Below are 11,608 nucleotides of genomic sequence, written 5' to 3'. Positions count from 1 at the left end.
AGCATGGGCATCCTCAAACGGAAGGTGGAGGAGCGCAAGGTCTCTAACATCCACCAGCTCCGTGATGTCAATGTCGAGTGGAAGAGGACTCCAGTGGCAACCTGTGAAGCTCTGGTGAACTCCATGCCCAAGAGGGTTAAGGCAGTGTTGGAAAATAACGGTGGGCGCACAAAATATTGACACGTTGGGCCCAATTTGGACATTTTCACTTAGGGGTGTACTCACTTTTGTGGCCAGCAGTTTAGACATTAATGGCTGTGTGTTGAGTTATTTTGAGGGGACAGCAAATTTACACTGCTTTAGATTGTAGCAAAGTGTCATTTCTTCAGTGTTGTCACATGAAAAGATATAATAAAATATTTACAAAAATGTGAGGGGTGTACTCACTTCTGTGAGATACTGTAAATGCTACTGAAGTGGTTATACTGTGCTTAAGAAAAAACTCATTTGCAGAAAATGACATATAAATAAATGTATTGTCATTGAAATCTACATATATAATTAGTGTAATAAAATGTGTAATGTATAATAAACATTTAAATATATATTGTGTAGGTTTTCTTTCCTCTAGTCTGAAAAAAAAAGTTATGGAAGCAAAAAAACAGTTAACAGTTTATACGAGTAATAATTACTGTTAGAGTCAACTCTGATCTCCCTTAAGTTTAACATTGAGTGCCTGTTCTCGTTTATAAACCATTTCTTAAACTCACCCTCATTCTTTTGAAATGTAAAAAAATGTGCGATAATATTGCATATTCTCATATGACCTTTTAATTCCCTCCAGATGAACGCTTTAGTTGCCCTTTGCCACTTTTGTGAACTCCATGGTCCGCGGACGCTATTCTGTACAGAGGCCGTCCACCCTCCATCCCCGTCTCCTCCGCAGCCTGGTCCAGTCATTCCTGGTGACAGGGACCGAGAGGCGGACAGAGAGGGCGAAGGGCTCACCATGAGAGCCAACAGCTCTGCCACACAGAGAGCTGACATGTGTGAAGTAAGTGAGAATGTAATCTTGTCATATCCCAAATGTATTTTTAACTCCAAAATCCGAAAAAGTTATTTTCTATAATGTCTTATCTAATATCTGTCTTTGTCTCTCCAGGGCTGTCGCTCCCTACCTGCGTCTCACCCAGGCTTTGTGAGTGTGGACAGTGAGACGGGAATCCGCTATCTGAGCCACCAGCACCCACGCCAGCAACAGCTCTTCAGTGTCGTGCGACAAGCATGTGTGCGCAGCCTGAGCTGCGAGGTATGTTTGCATGAATGAATTAATCTAAACTTGATTAAAAAAATATGCATCTATGTGATACTTGTATATTATCTGCTCTTGCAGGTTTGTCCTGGTCGAGAGGGGCCCATCTTTTTTGGAGATGAACAGCACGGATTCGTTTTCTCTCATACGTTTTTCATCAAAGACAGCCTGGCACGGGGCTTCCAGCGCTGGTACAGCATTGTCGTGGTAGCCATGGACAGGATCTACCTCATCAACTCCTGGCCATTCCTGTTGCGCCACCTGCGGCTAACCATTCAGAGTCTACAGAACACAGCACTCAAGGTACTGCTGGACTGCAGCACCACTTTAGGACCGAGATAGGCAGAGTACCTCTTGGGGTAATGAGTTCCTTGTAGTGTTGAAAATACAAGGGTTTGCCCTGTTTGTTGCCTTGCAGGTGTTTGACAGTGAGCAGTGTGTGTGTCCTCAGAGGGCTGTGCGTATGAACAGCGCCTTCTCTCCAGCAGTGTTTCCTCACCAGCGCAGCGGCAATGCAGCCCGCTCTCTCACATCCCTTACCCAACACCCCAACCTGTGGGCTAGTCTGCACTCCTCATTCAGCTGGTATGTAAAACACAGTAAAAAAAAAAAAGAGGCATTCTGATCATTTTTGACTTTATTTCTCATAAATGTGACTTTATAATGTATATTATAATTTTATAACTTATACTGTGACTTTATCTCACAATTGCAACTTTATATCCCACAATGGAGACTTATATCTCACAGTGGTGACTTTATTTCTCACAACTGCAACTTTATTTATTAAATTGTGACTATTTCTTAGAATTTAGATTTATATCTTACAATTACAAACTGTGTATCTCACAATTGCAAACATTATATTTCATAATTGTGACTCATTGGCGCAAAAGTAATAGTGAGACTTTTCTTGGCAAACACTAGCGCAAACACACATACACTATAGGCCTATCTGCTTTTTAAAAAATCATTACACTTCCTATTACTTTGTTAATGATCTTTATTTTAGGTTGCTGAAAGCTTGTGGCAGTCGGTTGACAGAGAAGCTTTTAGAAGGGGCACCCACAGAAGACACACTCGTTCTCATTGAAAGACAAACCGGTAAAATGAATGCATTGAGTAAAATAATTACTGTATGAAAACATTAACATTAACATTTTCTGCACACAGCCTTTTTCTGCAACAAGATATTGCAGAAAATATATATTCTGCATCTGTTTTCTGCAACAAGATAAACTGATTTTTTTTGTCATGAGATACTATTGATTCTGTAGCAATATTTTAATTAGTGTGTCTGCTAACAAATTGATTTTTCAAATGTTAAACCGGGTATCTGACCCACATTTTCCTTTCCCAACATTCTGCTTTTGACACTGACATACAAACAGCTCTCCAGTGATTTTTCAACTTTGTTCATAATTGGAGGTTATACTGTAATGTTATACTGTATATTTCAGCATGAAAAATGTTCACAGCAACATTTATAACTCTCTCACAGAGCAAGAGGAAGAGATGAGTGGCTGGGATGGTGCTGAAGGAGGCGGGTCTAACCCACAGCCCAGCCAATCAGAGAGTGTGCAGGCTAAAGATTTTCAATTTGATGACGGAAGACAAGAGGACCTTCTTGGGCCAAAGTTCAAATCACTGAGACATTTAAGACAGGTAAATAAATGTTTACTCTGTTACAAACATCAGATTTTGTTTAAAAATATATACATTTGTCTATGCTATATCTGATTAATGACAGGTCCTGGGTGCCAGTGATTTCCGACAGCTGGCATGGCACGTTCTCATGGGAAATCAAGTCATATGGAGAGGTGCAGACCCTGGTCTTATCCAGTCAGCTTTCAATGTGCTGAAGGTCAGCTAAATACCAAAGCCCATTGCCTACAATATTTTCATCACACTTATCAAGTGATGCAGGTCTGCACCATAAAAGAACATCTATGTTAAATGTTATAAACTGCCAGTCAAATGTTTAGACAAACTTGACTGAATTTGTTTCTCCTGATTTTCAGAAGAATATTATTAAAGGTGCAATAGGTGATTGTCTTCAGAAACATTTTTTGTTATGCTGGTTGAAAGTCTCTTCACATCCCGATAGCAATCAATCATTAAGTTAAGTGGTCTAAATGTATTTATATGTTCTGTAGAAGGCGTAGGACCAAGAAATGTTCGTCCAATCAAAATGCTCGGTCCGAGCGTTTTGATTGGCTTTCCTACCTGCCTGTCAACATATGTATTTGCATACCTCTGCGCACCCTGTTCGCGCAGACAGGATACGTCATCAGCGCGTTCACGTACGCTGTGCAGACAGAGCGAGAATGGCAGGCAAACATCAACAACCTGACCTTGCTTTTTGGTATTGTAGTACTTTTACTAACTGTACTATAAAGTTTTCTCACCGGTTAATTAGGGCTGTGCAAAAAATCAAATGCGATTTTCATGCGTATCTCGTCAGTAAAGCCGCTTTCAGTGCTATCAGGCTAAAGTTAGCATTTTCCAAGATCTCCTACTGCACCTTTAAGCCTGTGTTTAAATGCTTGGGCAAAAAAAAATTGTTGACAAATGTACATTTTGTTAACATTTAGAAAATACAAATCTAAAGTATTCATTAAAAAGGTGTGTAATTTTATTTATATAATTTTATTCAAATTTTGAAAATATATTTAAAAAATCTTTTAATGATTTTTTTGTATTAAAATGTATTTTTGTATTTGTTAAACAAAATGTTATACACATGTACTTTTTGTTATAATATAATATAATATAATAAATATAATACATTTTTAATTGGATAAGCTGGACCAGGATCCATCTTGAGTGCAGAGATGCATTTTAGAAGAATTTAGAAGAAAAAAAATAGGTTATTTCAATTTATTTTTGATGATGCTATTATTCCAAAATGTGAAAAATAGTAGTAATAAAGAATGAGTATATGTGTCTAATCTTATGACTGGTAGTGTATGATTTAAGTAGATGCTGAAAGTCTTACTATTTCAGTTCTGACCCTCATTTCTGTCTGTTTCACAGGCTTTGCTTCCAGTTGGATGTGTCCGAGCAGTTCCGTACAGTCCTCACTATGAGGAAGCATATCGATGCAACTTCCTTGGCCTTAGCCCAGATGTACCAATCCCAGCCCATGTTAGCTCTTCAGGTATCTTTTATTTCACTGCAAATCCTCTTTTGTGTATTTTGGCTTCACAGAGCTAGTTCATTTTCAGAACTTTCAGAAAACATGTCTACACCACATTAAAAAGGAAGGACATCATCAGATCCAAGCCCTGAGGGATTTGACCCAATTAACCTATTGTATCCTGATCCCATCCTTGTGGCGCTGCTGTAGCTGAGATTGCTTTGGGTCAAACATATACAAACATTAACCCTCAATCAGTCACAATTAGAAATGACAGCAATGCTCTCATGATCATTATTCAGCAATTCAAGTGAACATGTTTTTTCATGTTTTTATAACATGATGAAACAAACACAAATAGATTTAACAGAGGCCTCAAAGTGTTTTGGGGTGTTCTTTGTCAGAATGTGATTTACATCTTATTTCACAACTTCTGCGTGACTGTTTTCTTTCTAAACAGTGAAATTGTTTCATAACTCAGTGTCTGGTTCATCTCAAAGTTCAACACTCATTGTGTATATACATAGTCTAACTCCTCTCCCTATTTTTCTCTCTTTCTCAATCTATCTTCCAGAGTTTTCCATGCTGGTGGATGTACTTAATGTTGAGCGTGGTTGTGTAAATCCCGTTTCGGATGATGACATTCTCTCACTATACCAGTTCAACATTAGCAGTGCAAACACACAGCCAACAGATAAAGGTAACACATGGAAACAAACATGGAAACAAAAAAAGATTTATACCACTATTCAAACACAAACTATTTATTGAATTTTGCATTTGTACATAGTGAATTCTTCTTTAATGTGCCTTTCTCATGGTTTGTCTTTCTCTCAGGTCCAACTCTGTTGAATAAGATCGAAGTGGCTCTTTCTAATGGGAATTTGTCGGTGGAGGTGGTCTCTCTCTGCTTACTCTGTCTGAAAGAAGAGTGGATGAAGTAAATTTGCATTTTGTCTTTAGACTACAAAATCTTAAATAGAACTCTTTTGAAGCATTATGTATGTCTTTACTGTCACTTTTGATCAATTTAACGCAAGTATTTAATTTCATTTTTGAATGGTAATTAAATTAAAGTACTTTTACATTGTTTCTATAGAGCACTTTCCACAAATGGGTGCCAAATAGGACCCAAAACTTTCAATTAGAAGTAAAACATTTTATTAGAAGTCATTTTAAAGTAATTCTAATGTTGTTTTTTAGCCTTCAGATTAAACAAAATTATAACTTTTATTTTCTATTCCTATTTCTTGAGGTTAACATGAGATTGTCCATTTTTGTAACACTGTTACAAATTCGGGACACTAGGAACACTGATAAATACATTTTTGTTGTTAAAATTATTTAAACATAGTTTGCTCTACAACAAAAGATTGTGTCAAAATTATGTAATTTTATTAGCTTTTAAGACCTCTGAGAACACAGTCCAAAATCTAGTAACGTAGATTCCAAAATATACTGAATTTCTGGAATGTGCCATTATATTTATTCATGTCATAAGTCATGTAGCAGACATAAAGTTAAATACTTTGCCTGTTTCCCGTAATTCTTCATTTTCCTCTTTCTTAATCACTTACTCGCTTCTCCCCAATTTCCTCTTAGACCTGTTTTCCTCTTGCCTGTTTATTGTTTCTGTGCTTCCTTTCACCACATGGTCTTCTTGTTCTTTCTGTTACAGCAAAGTAAAAGTGTTGTTTAAGTTCTCCAAGGTGGATGGCAGAGGTAAAGAGGACACTCAAAAGGTTTTAGCTCTGCTGGGGGCCACGGGGCCCGGGGAAGAGGACAATGTGCGTCTTCTTAAGTTTTGGATGACAGGACTCAGCAAGCTCTACAAGAGCCATCTAATGACAGCAGTCAGAGGTGGAGAGAGAACTCTGAGCCAGTGAGAGAGAGAAAGGGGACAATGGACTGCTAGAGTTAGATGAAAGGAATGTGTGGGTGCGTGTGTGTGTGTGTGTGTCTGTGTGTCAATTACGGGAAAAGCGGGCCAGCCCTGAGAATGTGTTTTTCTGCATGGTACAGAGAGAAAGTAAAAACTATCATTGTGAATGGAGCCTCAAAAACTTTTACTTACACATGTGCATTTAAATGGAATGTTGTTTTACCGTCATGCATAGACATGTCCATTTTCTGTCTTTTTCACTATAGAGCACATGATCCACTGACATTATAGGAACTAGGCAGAGTATTAGTTGACATGATACTGTTTGAGGCATGCTTATTGCAATTCATCATCCATTTTTTTACATCTGACTTGTCTGAGAGAGAATTTGTATTTTATGAGCAATTTTATTTATCCTTTATTTGATAACTTATTTTAAATAAACAACTTTTAGTTTAATCTCACACATGCTAAATAAAGACTATGTGCTGCTTGTAAACCAAAGTGTTACATTTTTTTTTAAGTACTATAATTTATTACAGCAATGTGGTTATACCAGCTACTGACCTCTATCAGAATCATATGGAAGGGAAGAAATAGTTTTTTAGTGCTATGCCTGTAATTGCTGCCATGAGAGATTTTCTGGATATGTAGAAATCCCCTTAAACCCATTATAGTCTTTAAAGCTTGTTTCAATGTACTACAAGACTTAAAATCATGCAATAAACACTGTGCAAACATGCAAGTCCCACCTAAGCAGCTCTTACGTAAGGAAGTTATTGTGTTTTAAGGTGGAATGGGCTCTACCGAAAGGATCAGGTTATACTACGGTAATTCCTCCTTTATAAATGTAGCTATCATGAGACCCATCATTTTTGGACTATATCATGCATATAAACTCTTTTGCATTTAAAATTTGTAACAAGTCATCAGTGCAGATTAAATTAGAAATTTAATGAAATGTGGTGAGTGAGTGTGAATGTGTGCAGAAAAATCAATATTACCCTGAGGACTGCAAGATATTCCTTCCTGTCTACACAGGTTGATTGATGGCAATTGCCTGAATAACTTTTACTCATACAGATAATAATCTATTTATTTATTCCTGATGGCACATAAAGCTTTATGTTGGCATAAAAGTTATCTATTTGTATAAAAGTTTGATTGCTTATTACACTTTACCATATTTTAATTCATCATATTGCTACTCCAGATTAGTTTACTACACTTTTTCAATGCAATAAAAAAAAAGCAGGCACACATTATGCACTAAGAACAATGTATCTTTGATGCAGTCTCTCATGTGACTGTATTTAAACCAACTACCACAAACTGACTGCTTTGTCTATTTAAATGACAGCATGGTTGAATCCTCCTCAGTTTATAGGCATCACATGCTTGACAATGACTAATCTGGAATAGTGTGAATTACATAAACGTGTGTCTGATGAAATATAACTTCCTTTCATTACAGTCATGAAAGCTCACATGCTTAGTCATCATTCAGCTGATAAACTGGGATTGAGGGAGCAACAGACATGGAGACTTGAGTGGGAATGAGGGAAATTAAAAACAGACTGCCAGAGTGCATGACTAAGACTAAACCCAGGAAAGGTCGTGCACTGAGTACTGATAAAGAGAGGAGAAGAGGGGGAGTGCTTGCTGTCTAATGAGGTAAAGGGGTGGGGAGCTTTAAAGAGAGCGGGGAGAGAGAATGAACCACCAGGACTTTCACTTTCAGTGAGCAGCAAACTGCCTCCACACTGTTTGCTCCTTCAGAAGTAGCCTACAACAGATCAAGTGTCTTGCTCACTTGCATGCCAGCTGGAAATGAAAGCTTCAAAACAAACTGACTGAAAAGGAAGAAGGAAAGCTGGAGCAAAAGAAAACAGGAAACTAAAATCTCACAGGAAATAGAGGAATATCTTCTTGTCCATCAGAATTTTTTTCCATCAAAAGACTGGGAATTTCCAAGTTGAGCCAGACGGTCAGAATGGAGAGCGGCTGTGGGATCCAAGAGAAAGTGCAACAGTGAGAGAAAGAGGAGACCTTGGAGGCAGCTGGGAAACCCACTGAGACCGAGATTCTTCCATAACCTTTCTGCAGCAATCTGTCGTGCAAAACGACTTGGTTAAGAAGAACATGGGGAATATGGCCCACATTGGCCGGTAGAAGCATGTCACCAACAGGTAACGTGATACGCGTGCAGCACTCACGAAGGTCCATCAATTGCTGCGCGTATTAAATGGTTGTGTCAAACAGTGCGTTTGCGACATTAAGTGAACAAAACGCGTGGGTGAACCCACATTGTTTACCTTTGCCTTTCAGTGCTGTTACTTCTATCAATATTGACTGTTCAAGGAAGTGGGTGCGATGATTTTATGAAGACGACGATCAGAAATCTTCAAGACTCTATACACATTGAAGAAACGTCCGGATTCGTGAGTTTCGATGTTTAAGAACTCTTTGTTTACTAGAAAGTTCGCGATCGCATTTATCTGTCCGGTGTCATTTTTGTACTGACCTTATTATTGTTGATTTGTGGTTTTGGTAACGTCTGAGAAGCCCGTGCATTAAAAGCTTTAAAAATTGACATTGTAATATATATCTATTGCAGCCACAAGTGTTTCCAAAGAACTACGTCGTGTCTCACTATTTCAACGACAGCGCGCTGTGCAATGAGCCGGTAAGACTGACAGCTCAACGGGTCAGTGGTGTGATGCTCTTTTTTTCGGATTCAATTTAAGTTATTCAAAAATACATTATACGTGCAGCTCGGTCACAGACAGTAAATAGAATAAACTTAAATAATGAGCGTGTTTTGGGTTTCTAGATTAAATAGGATTTTGATGTTTTATGGGGCCTACTATCAGAAATATCCATGGTGTAATATTGAGAGATTGTAAATGAATGAATGAATGAGTCAGTAAATAAATAAATACAATTACTGAAAACAGTAATGTTGACATAAGTAGCATGAAATACAGCAGGTTATATTGTTTTAAATTGTTTGTAATATTGTCTGCAGAATAAAAGTCAGCCTGTAAACAACATACAGACTTTGGAACCCTTTAGATGATTTTAATTTTTTAATAAAACACCTTTAACTGTAATAAAGCTTTATTCATAACTCTAATGTTAATGACAAACTGTTTGACAATAGTGATTTAATTATATACACTCTTTCGAATTCATGGTGCAAAGTATTTAACTATTCTATGGTTGGAACTGATGGTTACACCAAATTAAATTTTTAACCAATTTGAGTCCCGATATGTTGAATATGCTATAAACATTTTCCCCAGATGAAAGCAACAAGAATAAGTAGATTACATTTCTAAGAGCTTGTAATTACATGTAACTGAACATGTAATTAACCTAGATTTTCTTCTGTTTTATCATCTAAGCCATACTTATTTGTTACTGACACAAATATAAAATGTTTAGCTGCTTTGCTCCTAGTAGCTAAACTTAGAACTACACCTGTCTCTCTCTCTGTGTGAGTTTAGTGTTGTGTGTTCAGTGCTGCTGCGTTCCTGTCTAATTCCTGGATTCAGCTTCTCCAGCATCTCAGTAGAGTTCACCTCAAATACATGTTCATCAGCGAGCTGATTCTCACACTGGACAACATCGCAAAAGAGGTATATTGTCATACACTCTTAGAAAAAAGGTGCAAAAGCTGTCACTGGGGTGGTAGCCTTTCAAAAGTTACACTCAAAGGTACATATCAGTACCCAAATGGTACATATTTGTTCCTTTTAAAAAAATACTACCCCAGTGACAGCTTTTGTATCTGTTTCATACCATACTTCTTGCCACTGTACTATTTTTCCAGATTTTGTATCAACACATCTTTCATTCTTGACAGATTGTAGATCTCTTGTGGTTAGTGTTTTTTCTATCTTTTTGTAAACAGAAAATTCCAGATCGTCCAGATATCTCTGCTTTCCCATCTGTTCAGTCATCGCCAGAAGGTCTTCTCTCCTTCACCTCATCCCTCTTCACACGGTGGCTCAATCTGGATTGTGCTTTTAGAGAACATCACTGCATCTTCCCCACACCAAGTGAAGAGGATCATGAAAATTCGCCATCAGAGGAGCAAGAGAATGTGGAGAACCATGAACCTGTGGATGAGCAGCAGCCTGTGATAGAAGGAGAGACAGGTAAAAGGCAGTTCGACCAGGGTCCGACTAACGGTTATAGTGAGTCACTTTTCCCAGGTTTCTCTCACTGGACTTTTTATTTTCTATGGATAGCATCAAGTCTGATCTGGTAAAAGGTGAGAAATCTGTTTTAAATATGCCACAAAACTTGGCCAAAAGGAAGCTTCACTTTGAAAGGACAGCTACTGTAATTCACTGTTGTTTTATACTGATTAGCATTTGTATGAGATTTCAGAGAAGTTGCTCTCTGGATATGGCTCATGATTTCTAGATGCATGTTGGAGAAAATGGATGTTTTGGAAACAGACACATGGCCAATAAGACGTTCTCTTTCATGTACGTGTATGATGTTTTTTCTGCATCATGTCTTTGCACTGATTGTTTCTATCACTTATCCAGTTTTCTGTCTTATTCAGTGAATTATGTGTCATCTATGATAATTCAGGTTAAACCTGTCGACTGAATGTTTTAACATTGATTGTAGTGAAAAGGTAAAGAATACATGAAGCCAAAAGTCTCCGCTTATCGCTCGGTGTTCAAGAGGAAAAAAACTACGCTCATGTACTACAGTAAATCCAAGCCATATTAAATAATACTGTAGCATAGGAACCAGCTTAAGCAAGCTACTTTCTGAAAAGGCATTTGCAAAAGGGTTACATAAGTCATGTTTACAAGTATTGTTGTTTTGCCTTAGAAAAGGTTACTACAAGCAATGTTTTACTCAAATGAATTTAACAATCTGTCTGTTTTTGGTATACATGTGTTGTCTGTTTTTAAGTTTAGATTTTTATATATAAATAAAATCTTGAAATTAATTCAGTGTTTGCATGAACTGACTATACTCTTTTGTTTGTCAGAGTGTGTGTATGAGGACTTTCTCTAGTATCAGCTGGATGGAGAGACTTGCAGATGATGGCACAAACAACAGGCCAACACAGAGACCTTTTGTTCACACAATTTTGCTGCTCTACCACAATATAGCCTACAGTTGGTGGCTGGCACATCTCAAAAACACACATAAAACACAATTACCCACTCAACACACAATAAATTACATTTTAGCTACATATTGTTGATGAATATTGTTCATAATGATGCAGGATTTTACCCTGTTAAATGTCAGAAATGGGTTTGTTTGGATTATCACAACTGAGCCAAACCACATGCCAACT

The 11,608-nt window shown here is 37.5% G+C and overlaps 2 protein-coding genes across 4 annotated transcripts in view; both read left to right on the top strand.

The window, feature by feature from the left end:
- Positions 1-7,049, top strand: part of LOC107549459 (folliculin-like) — a 9,093-nt gene extending 2,044 nt beyond the window's left edge. Inside the window, exons 2-12 of one of the 2 annotated variants that reach the window (XM_016230537.1) lie at positions 785-994; positions 1,103-1,249; positions 1,334-1,555; positions 1,671-1,837; positions 2,265-2,356; positions 2,754-2,917; positions 3,003-3,116; positions 4,289-4,412; positions 4,966-5,091; positions 5,229-5,331; positions 6,070-7,049. In XM_016230537.1, coding sequence (XP_016086023.1) covers positions 785-994; positions 1,103-1,249; positions 1,334-1,555; positions 1,671-1,837; positions 2,265-2,356; positions 2,754-2,917; positions 3,003-3,116; positions 4,289-4,412; positions 4,966-5,091; positions 5,229-5,331; positions 6,070-6,277 — 1,677 coding nt within the window. In that variant the 3' untranslated portion in view covers positions 6,278-7,049. The remainder of the gene's footprint in view (positions 1-784; positions 995-1,102; positions 1,250-1,333; positions 1,556-1,670; positions 1,838-2,264; positions 2,357-2,753; positions 2,918-3,002; positions 3,117-4,288; positions 4,413-4,965; positions 5,092-5,228; positions 5,332-6,069) is intronic. The other variant, XM_016230538.1, reaches the window with a different exon arrangement.
- A 720-nt stretch (positions 7,050-7,769) lies between these two features.
- LOC107549460 (uncharacterized) lies at positions 7,770-11,179 on the top strand. 2 transcript variants are annotated; one of them, XM_016230540.1, is made up of 5 exons: positions 7,770-8,462; positions 8,602-8,714; positions 8,891-8,959; positions 9,783-9,914; positions 10,190-11,178. In XM_016230540.1, exons 1-5 carry the CDS (start codon positions 8,450-8,452, stop codon positions 10,547-10,549), a joined length of 687 nt encoding a protein of 228 aa, XP_016086026.1. In that variant the 5' UTR covers positions 7,770-8,449; the 3' UTR covers positions 10,550-11,178. The 2 variants fall into 2 exon arrangements, with proteins under 2 accessions (XP_016086026.1, XP_016086027.1); XM_016230541.1 differs by lacking the exon at positions 8,891-8,959 and having other exon boundaries at positions 10,190-11,179.
- The last annotated feature ends 429 nt before the right edge of the window (positions 11,180-11,608 follow it).

This window comes from Sinocyclocheilus grahami, unplaced genomic scaffold (genome assembly GCF_001515645.1).
Source record: "Sinocyclocheilus grahami isolate Dianchi unplaced genomic scaffold, SAMN03320097.WGS_v1.1 scaffold373.1, whole genome shotgun sequence".
Lineage (NCBI taxonomy): Eukaryota > Metazoa > Chordata > Actinopteri > Cypriniformes > Cyprinidae > Sinocyclocheilus > Sinocyclocheilus grahami.
The sequence above is the reverse complement of the archived record's forward strand: the minus strand, read 5'-3'. Positions and strand labels throughout refer to the sequence as shown.